We start from the raw sequence: 18279 nt of genomic DNA, 5'->3' as shown, positions 1-18279 counted from the left end.
TCTGAATACAAGCTATTGTTGTAAAAGCCCCAGTGATGGTGAAACAACTGTGTCTAGAAAGTACTGACCACTTTGGTAAACTTCTCGGCCTAGTGTTAGAGGGCCAGCCTTGGCAGTCTGCGGCCACAAGCTCATAGCACAGCATTGTTTTTCAATTTGCTGCAACTTGACCAAAACAAAATTTGTTGCAACCTTGCAGATGGAACAAGGATGAGCCGGTGTGGGATTTAAAAAAAAAAATAATGCCATCTACTCCCTCAGCTCTGGAATTTCCCTCCCTAACCCTCTGCAACTCTATACTTTTCTCTGCTTCCATAAGTCACTTCTTAAAACCCACTGCTTTGATCAAGCTTATTCTCGTGTCCTAATGTTGTTCAATGTCAAGTTTTGTTTGATTGCGCTCCTGTGAAGTGCTTTGAGAGATCTAACATGGATTTGTAATGGGTGGGTCATACCCAACCACCACCTCCCAAAACAATTGCAATTTTTTGAGGAAGTAACCAAAGTAATAGACGGGGGAATGTCTATAGATGTAGTTAAATGGACTTCCAGATGGCATTTGATACAGTTCCACATAAGAGACTGTTAACTAAAACTGAAGCTCATGGAATTGATGGCAAATGATTTGACCTGGTTAGGAGATTGGTTAGCAATAGGAGACATAGAGTCAGCATAACAAATTGGAAGGAAGTGACTGACGGTGATCCCACAAAGATCTATATTTAGGCTCAACCCTTCACTATATTCGTTAATGACCTGAGTAACACAATAGAGAGCCATTCATACAAGTTTGCCAATGATGCAAAAGCTTGGTGACATAGTAAATTGTGTCGACGGGAGAATAATTGTACAAAAAGACTTTGATAGATTAAGAGAATGGGAAAAACATTGGCAGATGGATTTCAATGCAGGTAAGTGTGAGGTCACCCATTTTGGACCAGAAAATAGGTCTGAATATTATCTAAATGGTGAAAAGCTAGGAACAATGGAAGTTCCGAGAGATTTAGAGGTTCATGTACACAGATCCCTAAAATGTAGTGGTCAGGTATGTAATCAAAAAAGTTAATGGAATGTTAACCTTTATAACTAGAGGGCTAGAATATAAAGGGAAGGAAGTTTTACTACAGCTTCACAAAGCCCTGGTTAGACCACATTTGGAGAACTGTGTACAGTTCTGGCCACTGCACCTTGGAAAGGATGTACTGACCTTGGAAGGAGTGCAGTGCAGATTCATCAGAATATAAGTAATGCTTTTTAAGGTTAGATTATGAGGAGCGACTCCGTAAACTAGGCTTGTATTCCCTGGAATAGAGAGGTTAAGGGGTGATTTGTTTTGAGATTTTTAGGATTTTGAAAGAAATTGATAGAGTAGATAGACAATTTTTCTACTGCTGGGGAGTGGGTTCTAGGACAAGGGGACATAACAAACTCAGAGCCAGGCCATTCAGGAGTGAAGTTAAGAAACACCTCTTCATACAAAGAGTGGTAGAGGTGTGGTGCATTCTCTCACACGATTGCTAGCTCAACTAATAATTTTAAATATGAGATTGATTGATTTTTGTTGGCCAAGGATATTAAGCGATATGGAGCGAAGGTGCGTGGCTAGTGTTAAGGTACGGAACAGCCATGACCTCACTGAATGGAAAAACAGGCTTGTGGGGCTAATTGGCCAACTCTTCCTATGTTTGCTGTGGCCTTTGCTACCTCTAGATTTGACTATTGCAACGCACAGGTGGTTTATAAATACAAGTTACTATTGTTTCATAGCAGGATGTGTTTCTTTGAGATTGGGATTAAGGCTCGTTGGGGCAGACAGCCCTCAATCAAGAGTAGATTATTTTAGCAACACGTACCTGTTATTTTATATGGTGTCTGTTTTTTCTCACTAATATTAGTGGACCATTACCCTCATACAGCAGTGATTGGCATAATGTTCCATTTCAGAGCAGCATCGAGCTAGGTCGTGCTAAATAAATTGTTTGCTCAAAAATATAAAGGCAGTGTTTATTAGCAAAGCAGGTGCTGGAAGATCAAAGTGCTTCTGAAAGAGAACTTTTTAAAAAAGTGCAAGTATTCCATATCATCCGGCTTTAAGGAAGGGATTATTTGAATGAATGCTTTGAAGTGGAAATGTGTCATTGGATCTGAAAAAAGTGGATAGGTTTTGTTATCTTCTACCTGCAAGAATTGCAACAGGTTTTAGATATAAAGATATAAAAGGCTTATCGTAATTAAATCATCAAAGATCCTGAGTTTTTTTGGTGTTTAAGAAGCATCAGGATTTTTTTGGTCCCTGTTGCCATTTCCCACACCCTTCGCCCCTTGCACACTTGAAGGAGCTGACACAGAGCTAGAGCGTGAACTTGGACACCAAGCTAGAACATGGACTGGGGGACAATGAGCCAAAACATGGACTAGGGGAGGGGAGGGCAGTGATCTAGAACATAGACTAGGGTAGTGAGCTAGAACATGGGCCGGGGGCAATGAGCCAAAACATGGACTAGGGGAGGGGAGGGCAGTGATCTAGAACATAGACTAGGGTAGTGAGCTAGAACATGGGCCGGGGGCAATGAGCCAAAACATGGACTAGGGGAGGGGAGGGCAGTGATCTAGAACATAGACTAGGGTAGTGAGCTAGAACATGGGCCGGGGGCAATGAGCCAAAACATGGACTAGGGGAGGGGAGGGCAGTGATCTAGAACATAGACTAGGGTAGTGAGCTAGAACATGGGCCGGGGGCAATGAGCCAAAACATGGACTAGGGGAGGGGAGAGCAGTGATCTAGAACATAGACTGGGGCAGTAAGTTAGAACACAGACTGGGGGACAGTAAGTTAGAACACAGACTGGGGGACACTGAGCTAGAACACTGATTGGGGGACAGTGAGCTGGAACATGCACTGGGGGACAACACGTTAACAAGCTGGAGAGGTTGTGTTACAAATACTTTTCTTTCTAGCTGGCAACAGCTGCTTTAAAAGAGGGAGTGGGCCACATGCTGATCAGAACAAGTTGCCAAGTGATTCTGTCTTTCCAATTTCAGGGACTAACATGCACCTTGCTGAGGATCTGATGTTACCCACCTAGGAACAGCGCTGCAACCCGACTCCGACATTCCCCAGGATGCTGGGAATCTGCAGAGGGCGCAGGAAGTTCCTCGCAGCCACACTGACCGTTCTTTTCGTGCCAGCGTTTACCTGGATTTACCTCTTCTCCGGAACTTTTAAAGGCAAGTGTCGCCCCTATTTCCTGTAGCGTGGTGCTTATGTTTCAGATAGAGATTAAGATAAAGAAGAAAAAGTGTGCTTATGACCAATGCCAAGTAGAAAATACTATTAAGAAGCAGGCTGAATATAGAAGGTCTAGAGGGGAAGTGAAAAAGCAAATAAGAGAAACAAAGAGAGAGCATGAAAAGAGACTGGCAGCTAACATTAAAGGAAATCCCAAAGTTTTCTATAGACATATAAACAGTAAAAGGGTGGTAAAAGGAGGAGTGGGGCTGATTAGGGACCATAAAGGAAATTTACACATGGAGAAAGAGGGCATAGCTGAGTTATTAAATGAATACTTTGCGTCTGTCTTTACCAAGGAAGAAGATGCAATCCAGGCAATGGTGCAAGAGGAGGTAGATCAGACACTAGAGGGGTTTAAAATTGATAAAGAAGATGTATTAGATAGGCAGTCTGTACTTAAAGTGGATAAAGCACCAGGATCGGATGAGATGCACCCAAGGATACTGAGGGAAGTGAGGGTGGAAATCGCAGAGGCACTGGCCATAATTTTTCAAGTCTCCCTTAGACTCGGAGGTGGTGCTAGAGGACTGGAAAATTGCAAGCAAGAACACGGACTGGGGGACAACACGTTAACAAGACGTATCAAACGCCTTTTGAAAGTCTATGTACACCATATCAACAGCATTGCCCTCATCAACCCTCTCTGTTACCTCCTCAAAAAACTCCAGCAAGTTAGTTAAACATGATTTTTCCCTTAAGAAATCCATGCTGGTTTTCCTTAATTAACTCACATTTGTCCATGTGACTATTGATGCTGTCCCTAATGCAAAGTATTCATTTAATACCTGAGCTATGCCCTCTGCCTCCATGTGTGCCACACAACAGACTTGTGAGCAAACTTATAGCTCATGGAATAAAAGGGACCGATTGCAACCTGGATACAAAATTGGCTGAGTGACAGGAAACAAAAAGTAGTGGTTAATGGATGTTTTTCGGGCTGGAGATCCGCAGGGGTCGGTGTTGGGACCCTTGCTTTTCCTGATATATATTAATGACCTAGACCTTGGTATACCAGGCATAATTTCAAAGTTTGCAGATGATACAAAACTTAGAAGCATTGTGAACTGTGAGGAGGATAATGTGGAACTCCAAAAGGACATAGACAAGTTGGTGTAATGGGCAGACAGGTGGCAGATGAAGTTCAATGCAGAGAAATGTGAAGTGATTCATCTTGATAGGGAGAACATGGAGAGACAATAAAAAAAAGGGTACAATTATAAAGTGGGTTCAGGAGCAGAGGGACCTGGCTGTATATGTGCATAAATCATTGAAGGTGGCGGGACAGGTTGAGAGGTTAATAAAGCGTACAGTATCCTGGGCTTTATTAATAGGGGCATAGAGTACAAGAGCAAGGAAGTTATGTTCAACTTGTATAAGACACTAGTTCATCCTCAGCTGGAGTATTGTGTCCAGTTCTGGGCGCTGCACTTTAGGAAAGACGTCAGGGCATTGGAGAGAGTACAGAAAGATTCATGAGAATGGTTCCAGGGATGAGGAATTTCAGTTATGAAGATAGATTGAAGAAGTTAGGACTATTTTCCCTGGAGAAGAAAAGGCTGAGAGGTGATTTGACAGAGATATTCAAAATCATGAGTGGTCTGGACAGAGTAGATAGGGAGAAACTGTTCCCACTCGTGAAAGGATCGGGAACAAGAGGGCACAGATTTAAAGTATTTGGTAAGAGTAGCAAAAGTGACATGAGGTCTGGAATGCACTGTCTGAGAGTGTGGTGGAGGCAGGTTCAACTGAAGCATTCAAATGGGAATTAGACTGTTATCTGAAAAGGACGAATGTGCAGGGTTACGGGGAGAAGGCGGGGAATGGAACTGAGTGAATTGCTCTTTAAGAGAGCTGGTGCAGACACAATGGGCTGAATGGCCTCCTTCTGCACTAACAATTCTGTGATTCTGTGATTTGTACCTCTTGTATGACACCTCCACACCTCTAAGCAAACTAGTTCAGCAAACCATATTGGCGTGATTGGACTCGATATTGGACTGATGTCAGGATATTTCTCACACAAAGTATCGCCAACACTTGAATGGGCTTCTGGATGCAGCAGTTGACATTTAAGAAAGCGTTGGTTGCTGATTTTGACATATCGAGCTGCCAACCCCCAGAATCGAGCAACCCCTGGGAGAAAAGTCATCGGGGCATTAAAAATTTGTTTCCTTTTAGTTTTCATTGAAAATTTTTGTTTATTAGTTATAAAAATATTGGAGATGGGGCCAAAAGGCTGTTGACTGACTGAAGAGTCATTTATTTAGGTAATGAAGTCTATTCACTTTCTGATTGACATAGAAAGGCGGGGCATCTTGTGGATGGACATACTGGGGGCCCAATGGCAGGAGTGTGGGGGCGGGGGTGTTTGAGGCAGGTGGTCATGTGATGAAACCTCCAAGAATATGTGCAATCAGAGTTGGAGTTGGCAACCCTACTTTGGGATTGGGGTGGGAGCTGGGTTGGATATGGTCCTTTAGGATGGGCTAGTTTGCTCAGAATGGCTTCCTTCATCTGTATTCATCTTGTGATTTAGAGGTCCAGGCAGAGAAAGTTGTAATCTCCTAAACTGGTGAAAGTTTGATCAATGGGACCCGTTTAAACTGAGCAAATACATTGGGAAACCTTACTGTTTTTTTCTTTTGTGCTTGTGTTAACCAAGTGGACGGGGAACAGCTTTTGGTAGTGCTCAAAGTTCTGTTTGCCACTGAGCGGTTTTCTGCAATGTATTTGTGTGATATTTAAGTAATATGTTATATTTTGTACCTTCAGTCCAAATGACAACCACCTTGGTCAAGTTATTGACCTAGAAATTTGAGCATGTAACGATTGTTTAAAGGGCATTAAACAGCATCCTAAACATCCAATATCGTGGGCAGGAAGCGCACCTAATTACAAACCGGAAGTGCGCTGCCCGCCATATTGGTAACAGTCAAAAATCAGGCCTGTTTGAGACCTCCACTGTAGGACTTGCTTGCTTTGAAATAGATGGCACTGACTGCATGCAGCCTAATGGGGTTCTTGAAGGTTGTAAAGTTGCACTCTTCTCCCATTCCCTCAGTTTGAGGTGGTACCTTTCATGCCCTCAGACTCTGCTTCCCTTTCCTCCCACCCAACTTTCCCCTCCAATTTCACAATGGCTTCTCTCCTCAGCGCAGCTCCAGGTTCCTGCTCCCCTCGTCAGTGCTGTTACTGTGAGTAATTGAATGCCTCTGTGCTTTGTGGGCAGGAGTTCCTTACATGATGGCCCACAGTGCCCAGGGTTGTTCAGTCGCCTGGGGCAGCAGGGGCTGGTGTGGGGTCTGGTGAGGTGGTGGTATGGGGTAGATCTGGCAACCAGGCTAAATGGGACGGAGCCTGGAGCGGTGTTCAATGTACATGGGATGGATGATCCAAACCTGCAAGGTGGGTCCGCACCGCAGGACGTAGTTTAAACAGTAATGTTCACAAGGATTGTAGAGAACACCAGACCATAACAAACAAACAGTTAATTAGACAAGAGGTCAAGAGCTTCCCTCATGGGTCAGTTGATGAAACTAGTGTATACATGAGTTTAAATTCCAAAGGATCCCAGTTCAATTTCCCAGCCTGTGCTGAGATAGTTAATCTCATCAGGATGCTACAGTTGGCCTCAGTGCCCCGGACTAAGGAAGTTTGCTGTTCATTGACTCCTGGTTGGAAGGAAACAGATGAAGCTGTGAAGTGAGGACAGAACACAGATTGGCTGTGATGCCTCTTTCAGTTCAATAGCCTGCTAGCAAGTCACTGAGCTCATACATGAAAATGAGCTCATGGGTGAGGTAGTGGAGGCTGATTATTGACCTGGAGACCATAATCCAATCACGAGTGACTGGTAGGAGGGGAGTGGGAGAAATCAGGGTAGTTTAACTGGGGAGCAAATGAAAGCAAGCTGGGAAAAGCTGTGCATCATCACATCTTGGCCATTCGTCCTCAACAAAGGCTGCAAAGAAGGCTCACATGAGAAACGACATCGACCAGGTTTGTGCTCAAGCAGGGCATCTCACATCATGACCTGTTAGAGGTTTTCGCTCACCCTTCAGCTTGAAAAATGTTCTGCCCTCCAAATTGCTGGAAATCTGAGCTGATACTGGCAAGGTGATGGCAATGGGAATCCAGGACCTTCGTGAACAACAGGGCCAACAGTCTCCTTCACCAATTCGATTTAAGGATGGAGAAGGAAATAGAGTAAAATTCAGGTAGAGAAAGAGAAATAAAGAGTGGGAAAGGAGGATTGGATTAAGAGAGAATAAAGATGTGAAAGGAAAAGTAGGAAAAAAATGAAAATGTTTAAAATTTATAAAACCTTTAAGAACAATTTACTACCGACAGGAATGAGACTCTGCAGTTTCAGTTATTCCTTTTCCGGGCCAGAGAGGTTGAATACCAGCCCTAACTTTCTGCGGCAAGTTAAATTGATAATTAATGCGCTAATACAGAAATTTCCTGAAAATCACAGAGAGGCTGAGGGTGAGCTAACCACAGAGTGGAGCTAATCGTCCTGCAACTTGTCTTTCACCACAAGTTGCTGGACAGGTTACATACTGATAACAGTGAGCACCATTAAACAAGCTGCTATTTTGGCAGCATAATCATAGAAAATTATGGCACAGAAGGAGGCCATTCAGCTCATTGTGTCTGTACTGGCCATAATAGAGCCTAATCTCACGATTCATCTTTTGGTCCCATCGTCCTGTAGGTTAAGGCGCTTCAAGTGCACATGCAAGTATTTTTTAAATGCAATAAGAGTTTCTGTATCTCCCACCCTTTCAGGCAGTGAGTTCCAGCTACCCACAACCCTGTGGGTGAAAAAGAATTTCTCCTCAATTCCCCTCTAATCCTACTATCAATTACTTTAAATCTATGTCTCCTGGTTATTGACCTCTCTGCTATAGGAAATAGGTTCTTCCTATCCATTCTATTTAGGCCCCTCATAATTTTATACACCTCAATTAAATCTCCTGTCAGCCACCTCTGTTTCAAAGAAAATATTCCCAGCCTATCCAATCTTTCCTCACAGCTAAAACTCTCCATTTCTGGCAACATTCTTGTAAATTTCCTATGTATCCTTTCCAGTGCAATCACAACCATCCTGTAATGCAGTGACAAGAACTGTACACAGTAATCTAGCTGTAGTCTAACTCGTGTTCTAGTATAACCTCCCTGCTCTTATATTCAATGCCTCGACTCATTTTTAAAAAATATTCGTTCTAGGAATGTGAGCTCGCTGGCAAGGCTGGCATTTATTGCCCATCCTTAATTGCCCTTGAGAAGGAATAAAGGAAAGTATCCCTTATGCCTTCTTGACAATCTTTTCTACCTGTCCAGCCACCTTCAGGGATCTGTGGACATGCGCTCCAAGGTCCCTCTGTTCCTCTAAACTTCTTCATTATCAACGACACGGCTAATTTTTGTATCATCTGCAAACTTCTTAATCATACCCTGTACATTGATATACACCACGAAAAACAACACACCTAGTACTGAGCCCTGTGCAACCCCACTGGAAACAGCCTTCCAGTCACGTAAACACCCTTCGACCATTTCCCTTCACTTCCTGCCACTGAGCCAATTTTGGATCCACTTTCCCTTGGAACCCATGACCAGTCTGCCATGTGGGACAATGTCAAAAACCTTGCTAAAATCCAGGTAGACAACATAAAATGTGCTACCCTCACTGACCCTCCTTGTCACTTCTTCAAAAGGATCAGTTAAGTTATGTCAGACACGACCTTCCCTTAACAAATCCATGCGAGCTGCCCTTGATCAGCCCGAGTCTTTCTGAAGGACAATTAGTACTGTACCTCAGAATTTTCTTCAAAACTTCTCAAATCTGGGCCAATGTTGTACTTGTGCATAAAGAGGCTCCTCCTTTCTGAGCTAAGGGGCAGGTGGGGGGGAGGGGGGGGGGGGTGGTGAATGCTGGTGACATGCTTGGGAAAGCTATGGAGTGTGTGGAACCAATACTGTGTACAATCCCTGAGTGCCAAATGTTATTACTGGGACAAAATGGGAAACATCTATTACACAATCTTCTGAAACCCACACATGTAAGCTGTATTCTTTATCAGTTCCCAGCCAATCTTTCATACCTGGCACAATAATAAAACAAAAAAAATATTATCCACAATTCTGCTGAATATTGTTTCCCGTCATCTAACTGGGTAGATTAATCTTGATCAGGAGTATCAGAAGCTATCTTCCCCTGCTCATTGCCCGCTGATGCCTGTCACTTGCATGGCTGTTCAAGAGGATAACGATAATATACCATTCAGATATTGGAATTGTTTAAAAATACCTTATCATCTGCTTATTGAGAGGGTTCCAGGGCCATTCCAGACAATGTTTTATTTGCAAGTCGCTGTTGAGTGATTATGAATCTAATTGAGTGTGTCAAGCAGTGAGGACTGTGGACGGGAAGCTCTTAGACGGTGATATTGTTTCGCGGATTCAGAGACACAGACTGGCGCGGGGGCGAGCAAGTCTTTATTTAACCGTGTCATCTCTCCTTATTACAAAAATAATAGATCTGCCCAGGCAGCCAGAAAATTGATTCCTACCTGGTTCTTGCTCTAGGTTTATAGATCACTGGTGTGCACATTGCGAGGAGGAGCCCTTGAAGATGAAAATTCAACAATTGGTCTCATGTTAACTTTATGCAAAACACTTTAACAGAAGGAAGGAATAGATCTCAGTTGGAGATTACATAGAATCTTGCAGCACATTAGCAGGCCATTCGGCTCAACAGGTCTGTGCTGGTTGTTATGCTCTACATGAGCAATTTCCTACCCTTCTTCATCTAACTCTGTCAACATGGTCTTCTATTCCTTTCTCACTCGTGTTTATCTAGCTTTCCCTTCAATGCATCTATGCTGTTCACCCCAATGACTTCTTGCGGTAGCTACTTCCACCTGCTAACCATTCTCTGGGTAAAGATGTTTCTTCGGAATTCCTTATTGGATTTATTAGTAATGATCTTATTTTTATCACCCCTAGTTTTGGACTCAACCAGAAGTGGAACATTTCCTTTATGTCTACCTTATCAAATCCCTTCACAATTTAAAAAATACAGCTTTCTCTTTTCTAGAGAATTGTTACTTTGTTTGGCTCAGAAACCAGTAGCGTTGATGAGGCGATCTTTGTTTACACTCATTTACTTTTCAAATTAGTTTTCATTAAGTAGTTTGCTGCGTATAACAACAGCAACTTTTTGCATTTAAATTGCGACTTCATCCCAAGGTGCTTCACAGGAGCAGGGACAAAATTTGACACCGAGCCACCTGAGATACTAGGACAAATGAACAAAACCTCAGTTGATGAGGTAGATATTAAGGAGCGCCTTAGAGGGAGGGGTGGAGAGGTAGAGAAGTTTAGGGAGGGAATTCCAGAGCCTAGGGCCTAGAATGCATGGGCACTGATGGTGGGACAAAGGAATGCACAAGAGGAATTCAGAAATCATGGACAGTTGGAGGACGTTACAGAGATATGGAGAGACAGAGGATTGATGAGGCTGATGAGCAAGTCAGATCTCTTAAGACACAACACTTACAAGTTTTAAGATGCCCAGACTGGAAGTTCCCCATCATCAAGCCCCAGCCTTGGTTTGCCTGAGCTGGGACAAGACTTGGGTGCTTATATTATCGATCCTGCCACTGGTCTAGGCAACTAAAAAATCAGTCAGGATTCCTGATACTTATTGCTATCCATGTGACCCTTGTTATATATTATGGGTGTCAGGTAAGGGAAGCTTGGTCTCATGAATAATGCCTCACGTGATCAAATAGCTTACTGGCACTCAAGATTACTGGCACTTAAGATCAAAGCTCACTGATTGTAGACTCCAAACTATGGGATTTCTTTTTTACTTGTTCTTAGGATGTCAGCAACACTGGTGAGGCAGCAAATATTGCCTATTCCTATTGCCAAAAAACAAACTCACTCAATACCCATTCACTTTCACAGAGTTAAAATCAGGCCCGATGTGTGAACCATGTAATGTGGGACCAGAGTCACATGTAGGCCAGACTGAGTTGGGATGGCAAGTCTTCATCCCTGGGGGACATCAGTGAGCCAGATGGGTTTTGACATCAATTTGGCTAGCCCACAAATGACAGAGATATTTAATTAGATTCCGCAACTTACCATGGTGGGTTTTGAACTCAGGACTTCTGGTATGGTCATCCAGTATTCACTAGCATACCACGCCTAATGGGAGAAGGAAAAATTACAAATCTCTGACCCCTCTGACCGTGCAAGATCCGGCCCTTAGAATCATAAAATGGTTACAACACAGAAGGAATCCATTCAGCCTATTGTGTCCATGCTGACTCTCTGCTAGAGAAATTCTGTTAGTTCCATCCCCCACCCTTTCTCCGTAGCCCTGCAATTTTTTTCTCACCAGGCACTTATCCAATTTCCTTTTGAAAATCATATTGAATCTTCCTCTCCCACACTCTCAGGCAGTGCATTCCACATCCTAACCACTCGCTGCATTAAAAAAAGTTTTTTCTCATGTTGCTGTTGCTTCTTTTGCCAATCCCCTGAAATTGGTGTCCTCTGGTTCTCAATCCTTCCGCCAACAGAAACAGTTACTCCCTATCTACTCTGTCTAGACCCCTCACGATTTTGCACACCTCTATCAAATCTCCTTTCAGCCTTCTCTTCTCTGAAGAGAACAGCCCCATCTTCTTCATTCTATCCTCATAACTGAAGTCCTTCATCCCTGGAACCATTCTCATAAACCTTTTCTGCATCATCTCTAAAGTGTTCATATCCTTCCTAAAGTGTGATGCCCAGAATTGGACACAATACTCCAATTGAGGCCTAACAAGTGTTTTATAAAGGTTCACCATATCTTGCTTGCTTTTATATTCTATGCCTCTATTTAGAAAACCCAAGATCCCATATGCCTTTTTAACCACTTTCTCAACCGGCCCTGCCACCTTCAACGATTTGTGCACATATATACACAGAGGTCTCTCTGTTCCTGCACCTTCTCTAGAATTGTACCCTTTATTTCATATTGCCACTTGTTCTTCCAGCCAAAATGCATCACTTCACACTTCTTTGCATTAAATTTCAATTGCCACATGTCTGCCCATTCCACCAGCCTGTCTATATCCTCTTGAAGTCTATCTCTATCTTCCTCACAGTTCACAATACTTCCAAGTTTTGTGTCACCTGCAAATGTTGAAATTGTGCCCTGTACACCCACGTCTAGGTCATTAATATATATCAAGAAAAGCAGTGGTCCTAGTACTGACCCTTAGGGAACACTGCTGTATACCATCCTCCAGTTTAGAAAACAACCATTCACCACTTGCTTTTTCTTGTCACTCAGACAACTTCATATCCATGCTGCCACTGTCCCTTTTATTCCATGGGTTTCAACTTTGCTGACAAGCCTATTTTGTGGCACTTTATCAAATGCCTTTTGGAAGTCCATGTGCACCACATCAACTGCATTACCCTCATCAACCTTCTCTGTTACCTCTTCAAAAAAACTCAATCAAGTTAGTTAAACATGATTTGCCTTCAACAAATCCATTCTGGCTTTCCTTAGTTAATCCACACTTGTCCAAGTAACTGTTAATTTTGTCCCGGATTATCATTTCCAAAAGTTTTCTCACTACTGAGATTAAACTGACTGGCCTGTAGTTTCCGGTTTATCCTTACAACCTTTTCTAAACAAGTATAAGACACACAACTTAGAAACAATTATTCATAATTATTAACAACAGATTCAACTCAATAAGGAAATAAATGCCAACACTCATAGAGTCATAGAGTCGTACAGCATAGAAACAGGCCCTTCGGCCCTGGATCCCATGTGTTCGAACCTTCTGGACCAGCCTACCATGCAGGACCCTGTCAAAGGCCTTGCTAAAGTCCATGTAGACAATGTCCATCGCCCTGTCCTCGTCAATCCTCTTGGTCACCTCCTCGAAAAACTCAATCAAATTCGTGAGGCATGATTTCCCACGCACCAAGCCATGCTGACTATCCCTAATCAGACCATGCCTTTCCAGATGCATATAAATCCTGTCTCTCAGAATCCCTTCCAATAACTTTCCCACCACTGATGTAAGGCTCACCGGCCTGTAGTTCCCTGGCTTATCCCTGCTGCCTTTCTTAAATAAAGGCACAACATTAGCTATCCTCCAGTCTTCCGGTACCTCACCCGTGGCTAATGATGATACAAAAATCTCTGCCAGGGCCCCAACGATCTCCTCCCTGGCTTCCCATAGCATCTTAGCACCTGGTCAGGCCCTGGGGATTTATCCACCTTAATGCGCTTCAAAACCTCCAACACCTCCTCCTTTGTAATGTTGATATGCTCCAGGATATCCGGTGTTCCCTCCCTTGAACTCACTAGCTTCCATTACCTTCTCCGCGGTAAAATTGGACGAGAAACATTCATTTAAGACCTCGCCCATTTCCCTTGCCTCCACACATAGATTGCCACTCATGAGTCCATACTTTGTATAGCTTTCAAAAAAATTAAACATGCCCTACAAAATTAAAGATTACACATAGATTACATAGAATTCCAGTAAAATAGCACTAAAATCCCAGGGACTATAACTGTAAAATAGATGTTATCAACGATACCCACAGACTCTCACCGAATCTGTGTCTTTAATCTCACCAAGTTCCCACTGATCGATGATCAGTTGTTCAGGAGGGATCATCTTCCAATATCTGGCCTGGCTATCTGGACTGCAATGCCAGATAAAGAAAAGGGACCCCCTTATATCCAGGATTGATCCTCACTCCCCCTCGTGCACAATATCATTGGGATCAGTGATAGGGCCTTTCCCTGCATGATCAATCACTGTGCGTTATCACTATCTTTTCCTATACCCCCATCCCACTGCCTGTATGACCCCATACACACATTCCATTTGCTGAGGATTCAGACTTGAATAGAATAAATAATGACACTGGCAAAGGTTTAGGATTACAAAATTCTCAAACTAACTTTAATGAACTATGCTTCAAAATCACAAGGATATGAATAGCACTGATAGCTGATGAACAAGCGAATAACACCCTGCAGGCTTATCAATGGAAAACAAAACTCACAAACTGATCTCTTTTAATTCAGTTGTATCTTCATTTTATAAATACCGCACTGAAGCTGAATTTTCCCAATCCACAGGACAACTAACCTGTCTTACTTTAAATCATGAGATCAAAGGTTTACACATCCAGTTGTCCGGATGATATCCGCAAAGCTGAATCTTCCACACAAAACCCAGCCTTGCCCTTTAATCTCTTTAACTCAACCACAGAAAAATGGCACTTCCCCCTCAAGCTCTCTGCTTTAACCTAACCAGGAGACTAAAGGGTTACACGTTCCCTGAACGATACAAACTTTTCTCTTACGCAGCCCAGCTGGTCCCCTCTAGTTTCTGTTCACACCTGGAGCGCTGGTCAGACGCCCAGGAGAAAATAAATGTAACTTCTGACACATTAGCCAACGGTCCGGCTGTATAGCGAAGAACAAAGGATGGTACGCCTTTCTTATACCCTTCTGTATATGTGTTCAAACGTGTGGTGATCAGGGATTGGTTACTCTCTGCATGGTCAGCTCTTTGAGTGGTCAAGGGTGATGTTACTTCTCATGGATAGAGTCCCTAGTAGATGCTGGTGATAAGGACAAAGTAGATGGTCTCTGTTGCCAACCATGCTGTGAATGTCTGTCCCTCTCTCAATCACCCAGCTGTCTTCCTTCACACTGTTTCAAGGTTCCTCTCTCCCCTGACCATAATGATGACCATGGAACCAGAAGTTACAATATTCCCTTAATGAAGTTCATGTTATAATTACAGCCTTTTGGCCATTTTATCGCCCAGATCCTGTCTGAGGAATGCAGCAGTCAGTGATTTGCCCATGTTTTCCTTGCTATTTTTCACTCCCTTAACCCTTGTGTCCCGCAAAGATCAAGCTATCAAATTCAACAGTGGCCAATTCGACTTAATATATCATGCCTTATAGCAATGCAGGCATAACTGTAGTCATGCTGAAAATTGATCAATTTCATCACCATTTCAGTAATTGCGGTCCATATTTACAAAAGGGTGTAACACTTGCCATTCTCCAGTCCTCTGGTACCATCTCTGTATCTAAGGAGGACTGGAATATTATGGCCAGTATCTCTGCAATTTCTACCTTAACTTCCCTCAGCATCCTCAGATGTATCCCATTTGGTCCTGGTGACTTATCAACTTTAAGTACAGCCTGCCTTTCTAAGAACTTCACTTTATCAATTTTTAGCCCATCCGGTATCTCAACTACCTCTTCTTTCACTATGACTTGGGCACTATCTTTTTCCTTGGTAGAGACAGATACAAAGTATTCATTTAGTACCTCATCCATGCCCTCTGCCTCCATACATAGATCCTCTTTTGGTCCCTAATGACCGCCACTCTCCTCTTTCTACCCTTTTACTATTTATAGAAGCCTTTTAGATTCCTTATTACGTTAGCTGCCGGTCTCTTCTCATACTTCTTCTTTGCCTCTCTTATTTTCTTTTTCACTTCCCCTCTGAACTTTTTATACTCAGCCTGGTTCTCATATGTATTATCAACATGACATCTGTCATACACCCCTTTTTCTGCTTTATCTTACTCTCTATCTCTTTCATCATGCAGGGAGCTTTGGCTTTGGTTCCCCTAACTGTCCTCCTTGTGGGAATGTCCATTGACTGTATTTGAACCATCCCCTCTTTAAAGGCACCCCATTGTTTCTTTTCAGTTTTCCTGCCAATTTTTGATTCCACTTTACCTGGGCTAGATCTGTTCTCACCCCACTGAAATTGGCCCTTCTCCAATTAAGTATTCTAATTCTAGATTGCTCCTTGTTCTTATCCATAAATAACCTAAACCATATGATAATATGATCACTGTTCCCTAAATGTCCCTGTGTCAGCCTTGGCAACCAGTAGCACTCTTGTCTCTGAGTCAGAAGGTTGTGGGTTTAAGTCACAATCAAGAATAAAAAAATCTATGCCACCATTCATCACAATACTGAGGGAGTGCTGCACTGTCAAGAGGTGCCCTCTATCTGATGGGTTGCTAAAACAAGACCCTGCCTGCCCTTTCAAGGACTGTAAAAGATCCCATGGCATTATTTCAAAGAAGTCCTGACCAGGATTTATGCCTGTACCAAAATTATCATTGGTCATTATCTCACTTCTGTTTGTGGGATCTTGCTGTTCCCAAATTGGCTGCTGCATTTTTCTACATTACAACAGTGACTACACTTCAAAATTACTTCATTGGCTGTAAAGCGCTTTGGGATGTCTCGAGGTCATGAAAGGCACCATATAAATTTAAGTCTTTCATGCACTGCAGAAATGAAGGGCCCACCAAAAGCTTGGTTATACTTAAATGTAAGCAAATCATTCTTGCACATTCCAGCTTGTAAGAAATGGCCTGATCCATAAATATGAGCAAGGGCTTTGTACCAACACAATTCCTGTAAAATATATGATCAGACTGTGATAGATATTCTGCCATGCATTGTCAGTTTCACCTTTACCACTTGAGGAAGAAACTTGCAGGAGATATTGTTGACTGGCAAGCTGAAGGAACTGAATTAACAACAGTATTAATGTCATTAACCCAGTGATGCTTTAGTAATCTTGTCATTCCAAGTACATTAATGTTAATTAAGTTCCCTCACAGTGCTGGGCACACTAACTTTGAGCTTTGTGATCTCCTATCATGCTGGTAATATCCAGTATTTCTCTTGCTTCCTATAATTGGAAGGCTACTGTATAGTGCATGCTGCACTTGCACATAGAGTGCTAGCTGAAGTCCTCCATTACAGTTATAGGGCCTTTGACTTTAACAGGGGGTTGTCACTGTTGATATGAATGCTGGGATAGCATTGCCTCCATAGCTGTCTTTTTCTTTCTCTCATTTTCTGGTAAGAGATCATGCTTGTGACTTGCATGGATTGTGAAGATACAAAGATAAATGCAGAAAAAAGGAGACAGAAGAAGAGAAAATAGGAAAGAGTGAATAGATAAATACGTGAATCAGCACGTTGACGTGAGTGAATACTTGTTAAGTCGGCTCATATCTGAAAGTCTCCTGTTTGAGATTGATCCAATGCTTACAGTTCTCATTACCTCAACAAACCAAATTTCTCTGATGTCACCAGGAGCCATAATTTAAATAAAACAGTTTTTGAAATCATTTTTCATTCAAATGTCTTGATGTTTGAACAAAGTCCTGATGGTGAGACTCCCTCTTGAAACTGACCTATTCGAAGGATGCTCTCACTGTTTAGTATTTACTAAGTTAAGAATGGGAGCATTACAAGTTAATGATCATACCTTAGATCTTGTCTTCAGCAGAGTGGTGTTCGTCACTCCCATAGGTGATCTGATAGGGCGGCGCAGTGGTTAGCACCGCAGCCTCACAGCTCCAGCGACCCGGGTTCAATTCTGGGTACTGCCTGTGTGGAGTTTGCAAGTTCTCCCTGTGTCTGCGTGGGTTTCCTCCGGGTGCTCCGGTTTCCTTCCACAGCCAAAAGACTTGCCCAAAAGACTTGCAGGTTGATAGGTAAATTGGCCATTATAAATTGCCCCTAGTATAGGTAGGTGGTAGGGAAATATAGGGACAGGTGAGGATGTGGTAGGAATATGGGATTAGTGTAGGATTAGTATAAATGGGTGGTTAATGGTCAGCACGGACTCGGTGGGCCGAAGGGCCTGTTTCAGTGCTGTATCTCTAAATCTAAATCTAAAATCGAATGTCTTAAGCTTAGTGATGCGCCCATATTCAATATCTAACCATGTGATAGCCCAGGAGTGTAACCATAGTATCCCTTTGTCATCTGTACTGGGTATTAATGTCTTTGGGATGTGTTCTTTCAATTCCTCCAGTGAGGGATCAATCAACGTATGAGTGAGACAAGGACTGGTGCTCTGCTTTATTTCACAGCATGTGAAAGTA

At 42.8% G+C, this 18279-nt stretch overlaps 1 protein-coding gene across 2 annotated transcripts in view; it reads left to right on the top strand.

Moving 5' to 3' along the window:
- The window catches only part of large1 (LARGE xylosyl- and glucuronyltransferase 1), a 488923-nt gene that overhangs the window by 168255 nt on the left and 302389 nt on the right, over positions 1–18279 (top strand). For both annotated transcript variants that reach the window (XM_068051293.1, XM_068051292.1), the window contains exon 2: positions 3043–3228. In XM_068051293.1, the coding sequence (XP_067907394.1) occupies positions 3123–3228 (106 nt within the window). In that variant the 5' untranslated portion in view covers positions 3043–3122. The remainder of the gene's footprint in view (positions 1–3042; positions 3229–18279) is intronic.

This window comes from Heterodontus francisci, chromosome 18 (assembly GCF_036365525.1).
Source record: "Heterodontus francisci isolate sHetFra1 chromosome 18, sHetFra1.hap1, whole genome shotgun sequence".
NCBI lineage: Eukaryota > Metazoa > Chordata > Chondrichthyes > Heterodontiformes > Heterodontidae > Heterodontus > Heterodontus francisci.
Note: the sequence above shows the minus strand (reverse complement) of the source record. Positions and strands in the feature narration are given on the sequence as shown.